The 18,753-nt window shown below is 41.2% G+C and overlaps 1 protein-coding gene across 1 annotated transcript; it reads left to right on the top strand.

Annotated features, from left to right (window-relative positions):
- Positions 1 to 10: 10 nt before the first annotated feature.
- On the top strand, positions 11 to 17,268 carry PLEK2 (pleckstrin 2). The gene is made up of 9 exons (XM_007424495.4): positions 11 to 226; positions 3,046 to 3,210; positions 5,891 to 6,072; positions 6,621 to 6,712; positions 8,407 to 8,594; positions 9,296 to 9,397; positions 12,635 to 12,718; positions 14,778 to 14,856; positions 16,008 to 17,268. Exons 1-9 carry the CDS (start codon positions 170 to 172, stop codon positions 16,133 to 16,135), a joined length of 1,077 nt encoding a protein of 358 aa, XP_007424557.1. The 5' UTR covers positions 11 to 169; the 3' UTR covers positions 16,136 to 17,268.
- Positions 17,269 to 18,753: the final 1,485 nt, after the last annotated feature.

The raw sequence follows: 18,753 nt of genomic DNA, 5'->3' as shown, positions 1-18,753 counted from the left end.
TCTTGCCAGCTCAGTGTTTGCTTTCTCTTTCCTGGGTAGGGAGGGGACCAGACGTCACCCTGAAGTGGTGGCGAAGAAAGTCAGTCTGCCTCTTAAAACCTCATATTCAGAAGAACCGGTTTGCAGCCACTTGCAAGATTCCCAACAGGCACATTCTTCGCTTGGCTGCATGCCCATCATGGAGGAAGGAAGGGGGATTCTTAAAGAGGGCTTTCTAGTTAAAAAGGTAAGACTCCCTCTCAGTGATCTCTAACTGGTAGACTTAATTACAACCTCTTGTTTAAAAAAATAATAATGTTCATTTGACTAGAAAGTGAGTTATAAATATTAGAAATAACTAAATGTTCCCTGGAAGAACTCCCATGGTCAGTAAGCAAGTGGTGAAGGAACTGAATTGGGATAACATACCTTGCAAAATTTCTGCTACTCTTTTCTATCCCTTCTATCCCATTGTTTAGAGTTGGACATTCAGTTTTTAGCCTTGCATACCATTTTTCAAATTCACTTTCTTAGGCTGCTTCCAGATGAATGACCCTTGGCCTGCTGCTTTTTAAGTGGATGTTCAGTTGACTTTTACATTTTTAGAAATGTAGCATTTTTCTTTAGATAATCCTGGTTTTTTGCTTTAATCCCCAATGGGCATGAGGTAGCAAGTATTCTAATGAGCTGTTTGAAGCTCAGTATTGCACCTTTTCAATAGGTGTGGCAGGAGGACAGCTGTGTTAATCTATGGCAGCAAAAAATCAGAAGGAGTCTGGTAACACCTTTTCCAGCTCACACATTTAATAAAAGGCATAAGCTTTTGTCAGCTGCAGCTCACTTCAACAAATGCAGAATGCGGCTAAACTGATACAGGATTTAAATTCAGATGATGGAATGGGGGGAGGGAAGGACAGGTTGGTTATGCAGATGCAGGTTACATAAGAGACAGCTCCCAAGCACCTTATCAATTAACAATTGTAATGTAGGAAAAATGCATCTTGTTTGTTGAGACCTTTTAAGTTAACTTGAAACCTTTTGATATATGTTGAGTTCAGCAACTCCTCACTTAAAGGTGCTGTTAAAGTCTCATTTTTTTTCTCAAAATGGTCACTTTGAAACCTGCAATAGAATGTCCTGGAAGTTTCTTTCAATAGTGGCATTTTATGATATTTGATCATAATTCCCTGGCATGGAAACAATTTTCCACTGGAACAGCATAATACTTTAGATTCCTGCATTATGAGATCTATGCAGATGGTGCCTAGCGCTACCAAATGAAAGGCACGGTAGATTAGAGCATTTTTAGTGCCCAGCAGCTTTTTGAGAAAAGAAAAAAGAAAATAAGAAAAGATTACAGCTGAAGGATGATCTGATCTGTGTCTGAACACCTTCCATCTCAAAATAAAATTCTGTCAATCGGGCAGGATTATACAATAGAAGCATTCTGTGAAATCACACGTGGTGGTATAATGTAAGAACTTAATTATTACTCAGAGCTTTATGGAAGGTCCAAATAATACTGTGATCCATTTATAAACAGGCTGGCTTTTCCCAGTGCTGCATGGTTTTCAGCCATAAACCATCCCGTGAGAATTAAAAGGACAATATGCTTCCAGCCAGAGGACTTCTGTTGTACAGTGTTGTTCTGTTGGTGGTTATACAATGAAGCACTTGTACCCCTGCACAACAGTGCAATTTTTCAGCAGGTATATGCATGCCTAAAGTACAGCGGGAGGAGCTGTTCCTGATGATGGTGGATGAGGTTCTGGAGGTGCCACTCCTTTCTTGCCTTGTTTATTTTGCATTTCTGCTTCCAAAGCAATTCCTTCCTCTCCCAAGGCTTCTTCAGCCCCTTTCACACTGCCCTTGAGGTTCTGAAAGAACAGCACAGCAAGGAATGAAGAAAGGAAAACCAATCAGATGTACTTCTCTCTTTACAAGGATGGGGTTTGGGATTTTTGTTTTGTTTGTTAAACAATGGATGTAACAATGAGGAAACATGGGCTAATTTCACAAATGATATTATCATCTGGACTGTTGGTGAAATTCCATTAATATGGCAGGGCAATTGCACCATCAATATTTTATCTGAAAGTATTCTCTAACAGATTAAAGACATCTCCACCTGATTTTTATTGAATTTGGGCTGGTTGCTTTTTTCTTTCAGAAAGCAGTACCTAAAAGTACCTTTTAGTTTGTAGAGGTAGTCCTCAGTTTAAGAACGAGTTCCATTCCCAAGATCTGTCCTTAAGTCAAATTTGTATGTAAGCCGGAACAGGATTATTGTATAACACTGTATAAGCAGTATTGTGTAATGAACTTGAACCATTGTGTATTTAACTCAAATCATTGTGTATTTAACTCAAGTATTGTAAAATACATCACTGGTAAGAACAGTAGAGAAACAGTTTGATGTGGTTGTTAAAGATGCCAGGCTAGAAGATGGGAGACCATGAGTTCTAGTCCCACCATAGGCAGGAAGCCAACTGGCTGACTTTGGGCCAGTTACTCACTCTCAGCAATAGGAAGAAGGCAATAGCAAACCATTCTTTAAAAAATGTTGCCAAGAAAACTGCAGGGACTTGTCCAGACAATCACCTGGAATCAAGACTAGACCTGAAAGTATTTTTTTTTAAAAAGCAGTATGGATTGGGCTTTAGCAAATGTGAGTGGGGCAGCATTGGTTATATTTATGCTATAGTTTTAATGAACATTTGTGATTCCTTTTATGAGTGTGTGTATTTGTGTGTGTGTATAAAATTCAAATCATCTCAATTTAAATTTCAGTTTTAGGATTGGTTTTCTAAGACACGGGTCTCATATTGCACCCATGGGGTATTTCCAACTGTATAATAGAAGCATAAAGGGAAAAGTTAAAAATAATGTAATAGCCCTGGTGATTAGGATTTTGTTCAAAGTTCTACCAATCAAAAACCTATTCATAATGAAATAAGTTATGAGTTAGAATGAGTAAAGGTATTGCTTTGTACAACTCTGTAACAGATAAAGCTGCTTTTAAGCTGCTTCGGAAACCACTATTATTTGCTTCTTTATTGTTTGCAGGGTCACGTTGTCCCTAATTGGAAAACAAGGTGGTTTGTTCTTCTCCAGGACAGGCTGCTGTATTATAAAGTGGTGGGAGGAAAGCAGGAGCCTTCTCCAAGGGGCAGGATTTTTCTGGACGGCTGTACAATTACTTGCCCATGTTTGGAATATGAGAACAGGCCGGTATGTCCCATGTTAGATTCTTTGCTTATTTCTCTGATTATTGTGTTGACTTTAAAGTGAGAGAAACCAATTAGAGAAGAGAACAATGCAGGTTTTGGGAATGAGTTGGCCTAATATTCTGAGAAAGCTACTTTTCAAAGAGGACTCCCCAGAAGACACTGGGAGATCCCTTTATACAGTAACTCCATAGTGACTTTTATAGCTCTAAGAAGGAGTTTATAGTATGGCAGGAAAAAAAGTGAATGGGCAAGTCAGAAAAAAAGAAAAACCTTTCTAACAGTTGGAACAGTTCAGCTGAGAACAGTTACTCCCAGCAGTGATGAACTCTGTTTCATTGGATGTGTTGAAGCAGAGGCTAGATACAGTGGGGCAAAAAAGTATTTAGTCAGCCATCAATTGTGCAAGTTCTCCCACTTAAAAAGATGAGAGAGGCCTGTAATTTTCATCATAGGTATACCTCAACTATGAGAGACAAAATGGGGAAAAAATCCAGAAAATCACATTGTCTGATTTTTAAAGAATTTATTTGCAAATCATGGTGGAAAATAAGTATTTGGTCAATATCAAAAGTTCATCTCCGTACTTTGTTATATATCCTTTGTTGGCAATGACAGAAGTCAAACGTTTTCTGTAAGTCTTCACAAGGTTTTCACACACTGTTGCTGGTATTTTGGCCCATTCCTCCATGCAGATCTCCTCTAGAGCAGTGACGTTTTGGGGCTGTCACTGGGCAACACGGACTTTCAACTCCCTCCAAAGCTTTTCCATGGGGTTGAGATCTGGAGACTGGCTAGGCCACTCCAGGACCTTAAAATGCTTCTTACAAAGCCACTCCTTCGTTGCCCGGGTGGTGTGTTTGGGATCATTGTCATGCTGAAAGACCCAGCCACGTTTCATCTTCAATGCCCTTGCTGATGGAAGGAGGTGTTCACTCAAAATCTCACAATACATGGCCCCATTCATTCTTTCCTTTACACGGATCAGTCGTCCTGGTCCCTTTGCAGAAAAACAGCCCCAAAGCATGATGTTTCCACCCCCATGCTTCACAGTAGGTATGGTGTTCTTTGGATGCAACTCAGCATTCTCTCTCCTCCAAACACGACGAGTTGAGTTTAGACCAAAACGTTCTACTTTGGTTTCATCTGACCATATGACATTCTCCCAATCCTCTTCTGGATCATCCAAATGCTCTCTAGCAAACTTCAGACGGGCCCGGACATGTACTGGCTTAAGCAGGGGGACACATCTGGCACTGCAGGATTTGAGTCCCTGGCACCATAGTGTGTTACTGATGGTAGCCTTTCTAACTTTGGTCCCAGCTCTCTGCAGGTCATTCACTAGGTCCCCCCGTGTGGTTCTGGGATTTTTGCTCACCGTTCTTGTGATCATTTTGATCCCACGGGGTGAGATCTTGCGTGGAGCCCCAGATCAAGGGAGATTATCAGTGGTCTTGTATGTCTTCCATTTTCTAATTATTGCTCCCACAGTTGATTTCTTCACACCAAGCTGCTTGCCTATTGCAGATTCAGTCTTCCCAGCCTGGTGCAGGTCTACAATTTTGTTTCTGGTGTCCTTCAACAGCTCTTTGGTCTTGGCCATAGTGGAGTTTGGAGTGTGACTGAGGTTGTGGACAGGTGTCTTTTATACCGATAACAAGGTCAAACAGGTGCCATTACTACAGGTAACGAGTGGAGGACAGAGGAGCCTCTTAAAGAAGTAGTTAAAGGTCTGTGAGAGCTAGACATCTTGCTTGTTTGTAGGTGAGCAAATACTTATTTTCCACCATGATTTGCAAATAAATTCTTTAAAAATCAGACAATGTGATTTTCTGGATTTTTTTCCCCATTTTGTCTCTCATAGTTGAGGTATACCTATGATGGAAATTACAGGCCTCTCTCATCTTTTTAAGTGGGAGAACTTGCACAATTGGTGGCTGACTAAATACTTTTTTGCCCCACTGTATGTATCTCTCCGGCATTCTCCAGTGAGCACTTCCAACTCTATTATAATTCTAACCTAGCAAACCCAAACCATGTAACCAACCGCTCTTTAGTCATTAGACATGACATGCTTTAATTTAGGTTCCTGCACTTACTCTGGTGGTTGGATTTGATGGCCTAATCTAATTGACCTAATCTAACCCAACTTTAATGTACATTCCCCCCAATCCATGAGCATCAGGCTATTGCCTGTTGGTTAGCTTAGACATGTGTTGCTTGCCTGCAACTTCTACATGGCACAATCTGCTGGATAAGTCAGGCTTGCTTTTTCTGATTAGTAAAATGGAAAACACAGGCAGACAACCTGGTAAGTTTTCAGTAGCTTAGCAGTGGTTGTTTTCAAGCCTGCAAGTCAGGTGCAGGGAAGGAACCATTGAAATCATTCTCTCTTTTAGATCCAGCTGAAAGTGACACTAAAATCTGTATGTTAATATAAATGAAGTTCCTCGAATCTGATGAGCTTTTCATCCTCTTGATATGGGGATGCATGGTATCCCATCTGTTTTTTATGATCTCTCTCTTGCTCCTTATTTGGCTAATTTATTTAATGGCGTGGGGGTGTCCTGCTTTAGCATGCAACATAATTCTCAGTTGGGTAAAACAAATACATGAGTGCTGTAAGGCACATTCCTTTGGGGGCCATTCCTGTAAACACTGCTTCTTATGCTGTTCTTTTGCAGTTAGTTATTAAGCTAAAGACAAAAACCAACACAGACTATTTCCTTGACTGTTGCTCTCGAGAAGAGCGTGACATTTGGGCGTTGGATATAACTGGTGCTATTCATGCTGGCAATCCAGTGCAAGTTCAGCAACTTCATCTCATGAGAAACTCCTTCAAACTTCCTGCAAATATCAGCCTGAAGTACGTGGTAAATAAGTTCTCAATCTGTTTTTGAATGCTGCTGGGTTGTACTGAAAACAGCGAGCACCACTTTTTGTGTGTTGGGAATGGGAAACCTGTGGTTCTTGTCACTGAACCAAACATCTCCGCAGCTCCAGCTTTCCAGGCCAGTGGCAAGGGATGCTTGATATTGTAGCTCAACCACATCTGGAAGGCTACAGGTTTCCCACCTCCTCTGTACATGCATTCAAGATTCCCTGATGCATTTCCTCTGGAACTTGGCATTACCCACTTATGAATCCAGCCTAGTCTTCCATACTGTATCATGAAATTTTGGAATGTGATATAATGAAGCACAGATAATGACTGCTGGCAGTAGTGGGTGGCCATTTCTTGGGAGAAATGGATGATTTCCACTCGCATGTAAGCAGAACTGGATTCCAAACATGCTTTGAATATTTTTGGATTCAAAACATGCTATTATCTGGAAACAATGGAATGTGGGTAACTTCACAAAACTGGTTCATCTGTTTGCTTATCGTTGACCATCTCTTGATTTTTTTCTCCAGTCATATTGTAGACAAAATGTATGACAGCAGCAGTGGAATCAAGATAACACCCAACACAGGACAAGGCAGCTTGTATAAAGAAAGCTTTACAGGTACACGTCACCATCTTTGTTCTCCAATATGCTCCGGTATAGAGAAATTGTCATCTGGTAGAATACATTTTCAGGACGTTTTCATTATCGGAACTGAGCTCTGGTATGTGAAAAATAATAAAGAATGTATCTTCAGTTCCTTTTGTCCCACTGCTTGCAAAAAGCAGGTGGCACATTTCAGAAATTGGATGGAAATATCCTTTAGAGGTGAAGATACCAGAGCAAGTATATTTAGTGGTTGGAGTGCTAGACTAGAATCAGAGAGATTCAGGTTCATCTCCCTACTCAATTATGAAACTCACTGTGTGTAAAGGTTGGGCTACTTTACAACCAGTGTATTCAGTCAAAGATAATCTAAGACTAGGGACTTCCAAGGAAGAAATGGCGAACTGAAGACAGCTCTGACTGCAGTGCAATGAAGACCGGCAAGCAGACTGGTTCTTTCCAATTCCTCTCTGAGCAAGGAGAGGACTTGAGATACCCACAAGTGTTCCATACAGTTGCTCCTTGCAAGGAGACTGCAAGACAGTGGCCTTTGGTGGGTTTGGAGCTCTGAGAGACAAAGGAATAGCCATCTTGTTCAAACCACAGTGCCTTCAAAGGGACACTGGGTTTGCATACTTCCTTTTCTAATCAGTTTCAGAACTTGCTTGTTAACTGCTTTTCAGTTATTAGGAACCTTTGGATCAACAAGTCTGAAAACACCAGGTGGGTTTCCTCCAATTCTTAGTGAAAGAAGTTTTAATTAAAGTTTAAAGAAAACACCCACCTGGTGTTTTCAGACTTGTTGATCCAAAGGTTCCTAATAGCTGAAAAGCATTATATATATTTGGAATAAACAGCAAAAGGGTGATTAAAAGTTTGATTTTGGAAAGTTACAAATGAACTAAGGATTTGAAATAATATTTTGGAATTAATTATAAGAATCCTTCCCGTGGGAAAATACTTTTGTTTTGAATTCTTAAAAAATGGATGTGTCAGGCCTAGCCCAAGGAAATCCAGGAGACCATACAGAAATTATCCAGCAAGGTTTATTAGCTACAACCCATTTACAAGAATCTTCCCAGACTGAAGCCCAGTTCCCAGGCTCAGTCAGTTCACACCAATGGGATTTCTTAGGGAGGTGCCAATTTCCTCCGCTTATCTCTTCCTCGGTCCTCTGGAGATGAGAGCACATTCTTTACTCCTCTCCCACCATTCCAGTCCATCACAGGATGGGATGTTGAAGGTTGGATACTAGAGGGAACTAGAAGGAACTAAAGATTACAATTAAAGAGGAAGAACACTTACATTTGACTTACTAATACAGAATAGAGCAAAATATTTTAAGATTGGAGATATTGAAGGATATTTTTGAATGATGGACCCAGAAGTTGCTCTTAAGAGTGTCCACCTGATACCTTCTTCTGTTTTTTACTAGACATTTCTTGGGAAATGCATGTTGGCAGCAACCATATATCCCCAGTGTTACCTAGTTTGCTTCCATCCAAGCCTTTCAGGAAGAAAAGAGTTAAATTTATCCTGAAAGGTTTTAATACATAAGTAAATCTTCAAAGGGCTCAGTGATAACTTTTTAAATATTTTTTTAAATTTATCAGAAGGAGACAGTATCATTGTCTCTCCTTCTACTTGTCTTGGAGATCAGATGACTGTGAATGGTTCTTGCTTGTCTGATTAACTCTTCTTCCTTTCAGGCTCCATACTGGTAGATTGGTTGATTTCCAATAGTTTTTCAGCTTCCCGGCTTGAAGCAGTCACACTGGCCTCTGTGCTGATGGATGAAAATTTCATTAAACCTGTGGGACTCCGCAGCACTGAAGCCATGAGGAATGGAGATTTGGCTGAGCAATTTTTAGATGACTCTACTGCCTTATATACATTTGTAAGTGATGCAAACTCTGCAAGTTGAATATCCTTTCTACTGATGACGTTCAAAAGGGTGCTGTATATATTTATTTTTTAGAGTCCAATAAAAAAAAATAGGCAAGCAAATGATAAAAGCTTGAAAGATAACTTGTTCTTTCTAAAGCTTTCAATGCTTTTATCTAAGATTATGATACTAGTTGGACTTTGCATAGGTGTGAACAAGCCTACATAGTAAGACTTTGGATGTAAATATAACACTGGAGAACAGTGCTCTTCTAACAAGGATGAAACCCATCCTTGGGTTGTACATTTCTGTTACCATGACTGCTTGTCAGGATCTGCTTCAGCAATAACACCCCACCAACTAAGCACTGCAAAATCCCTCCTGGTGGGCACCATCTTACATTAATAAGCTAGCTGCTTACCTTCAGGTGAAGATAGCAACAGCAGCCAAGCAGCCTGCAACAGCCAGTTCTGGGTTGGCCTGCCATTTGAATTTCCCAGAATGCACTGTGAGTGATGCTTTGCAAATAATTAAAATGGTGGATGGCTGATTGGAGGAGGAGGAGGAGGAGGAGGAGTTTGGAGATGGAAGTTTGTAAAAGTGAATGAAAAAAATCATGCTGAAGAATGAAATAAATATGTGTAAATCTTGTACCGATTCTTTAGTATCACAGTACAATACCTGTTTTTGTGTTTGTTTTGTTTTTACTGCAGGCTGAAAGCTATAAGAAAAAAGTTTATACTAAAGAACAGCTTAATATTAACATACTTGAACTGAGTGGCACAATTCTGAAGCAAGGCTTTTTGATAAAACAGGTAACCATGACTTCTGGATCATAATCTCAAGCTAAGAATGGAATGCAGATGGGAGAATATTTTACTGGTATCTTTTAAAGCTCTTTTTCGGGGGAAAAATGGCATTTTAATAGGAAATCCACACAATTTAATTAATATACAGTTAGCAGATTAACCAGTACAAGAACAAGAGTTCCAATTAGCTGGTAACTAACTGAAACTCTTCATGCTAAGTTTCTGTTAAAAGCATGTGTTAAGAATGGAGAATATAGACAATCAGTCTTCCATCCATAGTATGTGACTTGATGAACTGAGACATATACATAGCTTTCCTCTCAGTCTGATACAGGAAATGCCACCCAGTCATTGTTGTCTTGTTTCTGGCATGGCAAAATGTTCTTTCTACACAGCACAGTCCACACCTGAGCGCACAGCAAGAGGCCCTAGGATCACATGTGGCTCCTGAAAGCTTGGCAGTGGCCCTCATGAACCACCAAAATGTATTAACAAATTATAATTTGTAATATGACAGAAGGGGGAAATTATTCAATACACAGCTGGAGAGTAATCATATTTAATGATGCTTCATTTTTGTTAAATGTAATTAAATAAAATCAACTATTTTTATTGTGACTTTGGCCATCAGTTTGGGAAATGCAAAGGCCTTTGAAAATTTTAAGCATCCCTGATCTATACTCATTCAAACAAATTTGAGGATTATGGTGTTTCCTCACAAACTTCAATATACTGAATATTTCTCATTCATATCATCTATGGCATCTCTTCTGTCGCAGTGAAATCAGTAGGTTATGGTAACATGTCTAAATAAATGCAGTGTACGCAGTAAACACACCTTGTTCTGACGCATGAGGAACTTTCTGTTCAAAGCAAAACCAACTCTATGCTCTGAAATAATCTCACATTGTGTTCATTGTGGTCAAACATAAGATTGCTAATCAGAGAGAAATTAGTACGGCATTATATACTATACTTGCATTAGGAAAGGAAGTTGATATCAATATTGGCAAGCCATAATACTATTTCCAGTGAAGACTTCAGTCTGGGTTTAATTAATATATCTTTTAAAATTAAAATTTATTCTTTATTTTAAAGGAGTACAAAATGTAAGCAAAGTGTCAAAATACCCAACAATAATAAAATTAAAGTAACAATCCATAAAAATAAAAATGATTAAAAAAAACAGGAAAAGGAAAAGGAAAAAAAGAAAAACAAACAAGAACATCTACCTTACATATTAAACGTATAGTTACTGGTTTACAAAAGAAACCCAAAACCCAAACCATATAATACTGTATTAGATACAAAATATTATTGTAAAATATCATAAAATATGTGCCCAAGAAGAACATATTGCTTCATCCTTTGATTACAGGTAGTCCTCAACTTACGACCATTCATTTAACAACAATTTGAAGTTACAACAGTGCTGAAAAAAGTGACTTATGGCTAGTCCTTGTACTTACCATTGCACCATCCCCACAGTCATGTGATCAAAATTCAGGTGGTTGGCAACTGGCATGTATTTATGACAGTTGTAGTGTCCTGGGTTCATGTGATCATCATTTGCAACCTTCCCAAGGGGGCTTCCAACAAGCAAAGTCAATGGGAGAAGCTAAATTCACTTAACAACCGTGTGATTTGTTTAATGTTCACAGAAAAAAAGGTAATAAAATCGGATTTGACTCACTTAACAACCACATAAATTAGCGATGGAAGTTCTGGTCCCAATTGTGGTTGTAAGTTGAGGACTACCTGTAGTGGAAAATATTGCCTGTTCCAGGACAGATAAGTTTAATATCTTTGCAATCTGGTTTCAATATCAGCAGAACATACTACTATAAGCCCTTCTACTGTGAATTCTAAAACATAGTTTATAGCTTAGCATGTCGTGTAAACCCCACCAGGAGTATTAATCATTAAGCCAGAGCTGTGATGGAATGGTTTGATGAAGGCTGCGCTCGGGGAGATAAGCATTTCCTTAGCCCCCAACAGGAGCGTGGGAAGGTTAAGAAGATGAGACTGGTACCACCCTAAGGAATTCACAATGTTTTCGCTTGCTGGCTTGGGAAGTTTAGATTCAGTCTGGAGAGATTTCTGTCTTTGAGGTGGAAGCTAATAAACGCAACAGAATTGTATCTGTATTGTCTCGTGGAGTTCTTTGGGCTGAACCTGACAAGAGCTGAGCAAACGTAGCTTAACGTTATGTGTGAGCCAGGTCTGCAGTTTGCTTGGACAAAATAGAGGCAGTCCTCAGTTAACAACAATAATTGGGATCAGAATTTTGGTTGCTAAGCAATGCAGTTGTACAGTGCGACATCCATGTGACCACATCACTTAGCAATGGCAATCCTGGCAATCCCTGTTGCCATTGTTAAGTGAGAATCATGGGTTGTTAGGTGAGGACCTTGCAACTTCCTGCTAGCTTCCAACAAGCAAAGTTAATTGGGGAAGCCAGCAGGAAGTTGCAAGGAGGTCATGGGCTGGGGTGGCTATTGCTGGGGGCAGGAGGGTGCACAAGTGGCTTCCATGGTCTGGTGCAAAAACCCAGCCGCCCCAAGCCCAACACCGCAGCATGAAGACCCAGATGCAGCTGCCCTCTGCAGCCCTGTGCTCCTCCAACCCTAACTGACTTTCACCGTGTTGTTGCTCCCACTGCTGATGAAGCACGCCTGGCCTGGTTCTTCATGAGGCAGCTGCTGGCTGTGGGAGGCCTTCTTTCCGAGGTCTTGCAAGGTAACTGCCACATGCGACCTCAAGAAGAAGGCCTCACATGGCCAGGCACACTTTGTCAGCAGTGGGAGCAAGAAGATGCAAAGGTCAGCTGGGGGCGGCAGGGTGGCAGGGGCCACGGAGTGCAGGGGGCCAAAAGGTCAGAGATGGGGGGAGATAGGCAGGTGGGGATGCTGAAGTGCACTCTGCAGTGATAAATGTGAGCGGGCTGCCAAGTGCCTGAATTTTGATCACATGACTGCAGGGGCATTCCAACGGCCATAACTTTGGAGACCAGGTGCAAGTACCCTTTTTTCAATGTTGTTGTAACTTTGAATAGTCACTGAATGAGTGGTCATTAAGCAAGGACTACCTGTATTATCTCTCAGCTTGTCCTCCCTCCTACGGCTGCTTCTGCAATGATAAAAGGTAGTAAACAGATAATTCAATATTCTCACTCTACTACTGACAATTACAGAAGATCTGTATTTTGAAGAAAGAACGTTGGATTTATTTTCCAATTTTCAGGGGCACAAGAGGAAGAACTGGAAAGTGAGGCGCTTTGTCCTGAGGTCTGATCCCGCTTTCCTACACTATTATGACCCCACAAAGGTGAGACAATGGCATTCCAATACTTGAAACTCCCTGCATGTGTACCTCTGGGGAGCATCTTCCCCTCCCACCCCACTTTAGGACTCTGTTGTTAGTGGGCAAGGGGAATGAATTCTGCATGGATTTTTGTAAGGCTAAGGGCAGATCCTTTGAACTCGCTTCCTACTGGATCCTAAATAACCCACAGTACCTATAGTGCACGTTGTGTAGTTTGCACTACGCTGTACTTCGCTTCCCTATCAGTTGGAAGTCCATGTGCCAATAAGATGGATACCGAATCCAGAAAGTAATCTCATGTAATGCATTTGCTTTGGGAATAGATATATCTTATGGCTATTGTTTTCTGTTTTTGAAAAAAATAACACGTTTAGGCTTTGGGATGTGAGAAGTTGCGCCCCTGATACATACCTGGCCAAGGGTTTTTTTCCCTCATATGCAGATATAATACATAGAGGAGCCCTGCCCTCTTTTGTACACTAATTAGAGAGTGAAAATTGATTCAGCAGAAAAATAGTCAGACTTGATATAAGGTGCCTTTTGGTATTCCTCAGCTTAGAGTTCTACATCCTTATTCATCCATTTTGTTAAAAAGATGTATGTATATATAAGCTGTGTTTACATGACACACAGAGGACACTTCCATCTGAGGGTTCCAGATAGGTTTGAAACCATTTCTGGAAGTCTGTAATTCCATTTTGTTGCTTGGGTTTGAGATCTGAGCAAATTTAGTTTAGCTCACCTATGGTTGTTTGAAGCTATAGTAAACTACAGGTAGTCCTCACTTAACAACTGCCCTGTTTAGTGACTGTTCAAAGTTACAACGGCACTGAAAAAGTAACTTTACAACCAGTCCTTGTACTCACGACTGTCGCAGCATTCCCTCAGTCACGTGATCACCATTTGTGTGCTTCACAGCTGGCTTCCAACAAGCAGAGCCAATGGAGAAGCCAGCAGTAAAATTGCAAGTTGCAGTCACATGATGCCTCACATAATGACCACGGTGATTTGCTTAACAACCGTGGCAGAAGTGAGGTCATAAGTCCGTTGCAGTCATGTGATATCTTGCTTAGAAACCACGTTGCTTAGCAATGGAGTTGCTGGTCCCAGTTGTGGTCGTTAAGTGAGGTCTACCTGTAGTCATGCCTTTGAAATACTGCAGCTCTGTGTTGTTTGTGGACAGACCCCCTTGCAGGAAGTCTTGCCTTGCCCCAACTTCTGGTTCTTAGCCATCAGCTGGCCCTAACAGGTCTTTCAAAGAGAAAAGAAGACTGACAGCTCTGCAGCCCCCCCCCCCCACATAGGAACTACTCCAAGTTTTTGTATATGATAAAATAGTTACACAACACATCAAATTTGGAGTAGGATGGGGAGAGGAACCTAAGGAATTTTTAACATTCCTTCTGCACAGGTGGTAAGAATTTTTCTTTCTCTAGGACCATAATGATAGTTCAGGGCATGGCTGTGATTCTTTGCTACTTGTTCTCAGTATTGTGAGTCAGCAGAAGAGAAGCTGCTAGTTTCCAGACTGTCTTCAGACTGCTTTTCAAAGGATTGGCAGATAGAATCACTGGCAGTATAGCCTTCAGGCAGTGTAAAGTGTTTGTGAAAGTGCCATTTAATCCCCAAGTTGTTGAAACCCTTTAATCAAGTGTGAAGATTTACCTAAGGTGTAATGTGTCATGCATACCTAAAGCAGCTGCCATCCTCAGCTTGTGGAAACTAAAATCTGAAACAAAGCATTGTCATTGCTTTCCAATTCTAGTTTCTGCAAGTTGACAACGGCAACCACTTTAGGATGTCATAAATCACCTATGCAGAGCTTAGATGGCAGTGTCCATATGCTCCCTAACATTACTGTGGCTTAGCAGGTCATGCAAACATAGCTACTTTGGCACTGCCTCTTTAAATAGGTCAACAATTAGGAAAAGACTGTAGAGCATCTCCTTAAATAGAGACAGGCTCAGACAAGTCAGGCTTTCCTTGCTTGTCTCAAATTTGTTGGAGGGAATGTAACAGATTATTTACTTTACTCACATCGGACCACTTTTTTCTCCCATAGGAAGATAACAAACCAGTTGGGGGATTTTCTCTCCGTGGTTGCCTTGTCTCAGCACTGGAAGACAATGGGGTCCCAACAGGCAAGTTATCACCTTGCAAGATCCATTCTTACTATTACGGGCCTTTTGATCGTTTTTTTTGGTTTGTTTGTTTATTGATAAAGTTGTCCTTTGTTATTTGCAGGGGCATCAGAATGACCAGGCAAGCCTGTGTTACCCCCTCCCATTATGCTGACCTTGTCTCATCTCCAAGCCATGAGTTACAAAGTCTTATCCCACTGTTTTCTGTACTGCAAAATACAGGGCAGTCACAAAACACATGAGAGAAAATAGAATCAGGTTTTTGCCAACGGCTCTTTTTATCGCCCATCAAGGCCTAGTTTCCACTAAGGAACGCTTGTGATGAAGAGCTCCTAGAGCACATCTGATACGTCAAATTGTCTGCTAGGGCCAGTTCTTGAACAATGGGAGAAGAAGGGAGTGGGGGCTGCATAAAATATGAGGGCTCCACATCCAACTCCCTCCAGCTTTGGCCCTATCATGCATGAACATATGCACACCCACATGAACATATATGCACCCTTCTGAAAGCGGTAGCAAAAGAAGTCCAAAAGGTAAAAGGCCAGCCCCTCTCTCTGTCACCTCTCTATATCAGACATCATCAGAACAGCTTAGGAAAGGGTAATCAGAGCAGTGGAAATGGCTGTGGTTTCTCTTTAGAAATGAAAAACTTGAAAAACCTTCTTCCCAGGTGGAATATAATAGTCAGATTCAGAAAAGAAGCACTGCTGAGTTGCTCTTTGTCTCATTTTTGAAAGCATTTGTACATGACTCGAGCAAAGTTCATGTCAATGCAGTACAGAAAAGCAGATTCAGTGAGTTTTCTACAGTATCCTATTCAGACATTCTCCCTCTAGAGTTTGCTGGTACTGCAGCAGCTTTTTGTCTTTTATTTGTTTGTTTGCCTTTGAGTCAGTTTTTGACTCCTGGCAACTGAACAAGTCCCTACAGTTTTCTTGGCAAGGCTTTTCAGAAACGGATTGCCATTGCCTCCTCCTTCCTAGAGCTGAGGGAGTGACTGGCCCAAGGTCACCCAGCTGGCTTCGTACCTAAGGTGGGACCAGAACTCACGGTCTCCCCGTTTCTAGCCTGACGCCTTAACTGCTACACCAAACTGGCTCTCTTTATGTCCTATTAAATGGTTGTTTCTTCTTCTTCTTTTTCCTTTGCAGGAGTGAAAGGAAATGTGCAGGGCAACCTCTTCAAAATCATCACAAAGAATGACATTCACTACTACATACAGGCTAGTTCCAAGACTGAAAGAGCTCACTGGATTGAGGCAATCAAGCCACTAACATAGGAGATGTACCAAAGTGCCTTTATGGGACAGTGGCAAAATTCATACCGTATCTGGTACACATAAAGGGGTTGCTTTTTCAGATTGCTGGCTGAGTTGTTTTAGCCCAGCATGAAGTTAGCACCTGGCAGATCTACTGTATTTAGGCTTTTTCTTTGAAGCAGGGAAGCATATTATAACACATCCACTGACAATTTGTGTTTTTTTTAAATGTGGCCCGATGATGACATGTTGATTCTCTGGCACCATTCTGCAGTTCAGAATATGCTATCTGGTACCTTCATCTGAAATAGAAGTAAAATGGCCGATGTGGAAAAACTAACAAATCCAACATCCTGGAACCAAATCTGGCCATTTCAATATGCTTTTGTGCAAATCCCTTAAATAAGGATCTACGTACTGTAAGTCTTTAGATGATTCTATACAGAAGGGCCCCTTCCCTCCTATTTAACTAGTGGGAAGCTTCAGAGATTCCAGCATTATTCATGAAAGTGCTGGAGACCAAGAATGTTGCTGTGATATAAGGCTTAGTATTTACATATTGAAGACAAGGGGGAATTCACTGTATTAATATCACCATGGATTTCTAATTCAGAGTGCCCTAGATTTCCTGAGAGAACAAAGTTTGCTTCTTGCTTCCTTTTCATATCCAGTCCCAGCGTGACTTTAGATCAATTACATTGTCAGTCTAACTTGCCTTACAGGATTCCTGTAATGATAAAAGGAGAGATGAACTGAACAGCCATGTACGGTAGTGCTACACTGAGTGCTTTGGAGAAGGGAGGTCTCTATGTAATATACTTTGATGGCAATATGAGAAGTCACATGTGCTGAACATACAATGTAGCCCACTGGCTGCTGTTCCCATAGCGGTGGAAGTGGAAGAGGAAAAAATGTCTTAACATATAATGTGTATTTATAATCTGAGCATAAGGCACACAAAGTATTTAGAATTGGTGTTAGAAAGATCACTTATATTTTTACCATCATAGCACTGTGATGGTGGGTTCCAGATGTTGCGATGTTTGATTCCCCCCATTCCAATTCCTTTAACTGTATATGATCTTGTGTGATGTAAATGTTGGGTGGTCGTCTAGATGTTCATACTTTTGTTAAAAAAATAAACCGGTTTTCTACTCTCAAATTCCTTAGCTTCCTAAAACTTTCTTTTTAAAAAGTAACCATCTGGGGACGCTAGATCACACTAAGTGAAGGCATCTTGAGCAGGGCTAGATGAAAAAGCTTGACAAGTATACCATGTGCCTCATAACTGAGTCAGATGTTCCAGAATAAATTCTCAAGGAGAAACTTCCACTTATGCAGTGGGATTTCTTCTTCTCATGGCTTTCTCCCAACTAGAGATCTGTAGCTGGGAGGGATTTATTTATTTATTTATTTATTTATTTATTTATTTTCTTACTTACTTACTTACTTACTTACTTACACACACACACACACACACACACACACACACACGCATATAAAAATAAAACAGAGGCCTGTTTTAGCTGTTCCTAGCACTGCACTCTTCTGGACAGAGAGCTCTAATGTTTCTGGGATCTGCTGGAGCCACTCTCCCAGCTTAGGAGTCACAGCCCCAAATGCTCCTATCACCACTGACCTTTACTTTCCACATCCTCTCTAGTTCCTCCTTCAGGCCCTGGTACTTCTCCAGCTTCCCATACTCTTTCCTGAAGTTCCTGTCACTTGGTACTGCTACAGCTATCACCACCACTGTCTTCTGGTCCTTGTCTACTACCACAATGTCTGGTTGATTGGTCAGTACCTTCCTGTCCGTCTGGATCTGGAAGTCCCACAGAATCTTAGCCCTGTTATTCTCCATGACCTTCTGTGGAATCTCCCATCTGGAGTTGGGAGGGTCTAGCCCATACACTGTGCAGATGTTCCTGTATGCAATGCCAGCTACTTGCTTGTGCCATTCAGTGTATGTTGTTCCTGTCTGCATTTTACATCCTGCCACTATGTGTTGGATTGTCTCTAAGGCCTTTCTGCACAGTCTGCACCTTGGGTCTTATCTAGTGTGGTAGACCCCTACTTCTATGGATCGAGTGCTTAGTTCCTGTTCTTGTGCTGCTGTGATGAGTACCTCAGTGCTGTCTTTTAGTCCAGCCCTTTCCAGACACTGATAGGATTTCCCAGAGTCAGACACCTCAGCTACCTGTCGATGGTACATTCTATGCAGGATCTTGTCTTGCCATGGCACTTCCTCTGCTTGAACTTCCTCCCATGTCTGCTGCTACCTCAGGCATTTTCTCAGAAGCTCATCTTTGGGAGCCATCTTACTGATATACTCCTGGATGCTCTGGGTTTTGTCTAGGAAAGTGGCTTTGACACTCACCAGACCCTGCCTGCCCTCTTTCCAGTTAGTGTACAGTCTCTGAGTGTTGGACTTGGGATGGAAATCTCTGTACATTGTGAGGAGCTTCCCAGTCTTCGCATCAGCAACCTCCATGTCCTCCTTTGGCCAGTTCACTATACTGGCAGGATATCTGATGACTGGCAGGGCATACATGTTGATGGTGTAGATCTTGTTCTTCCCATTGAGTTTAGGAAGATTCTCAGTCATCCAGGTGGAATTGTCTGGAGGTTGAGTCATGGCA

Source organism: Python bivittatus, unplaced genomic scaffold (assembly GCF_059951505.1).
Source record: "Python bivittatus isolate LINGU-HERP-01145 unplaced genomic scaffold, Pbiv_v1 ctg000480_np1212, whole genome shotgun sequence".
Classification (NCBI taxonomy): Eukaryota; Metazoa; Chordata; class Lepidosauria; order Squamata; family Pythonidae; genus Python; species Python bivittatus.
The sequence above is the reverse complement of the archived record's forward strand: the minus strand, read 5'-3'. Positions and strand labels throughout refer to the sequence as shown.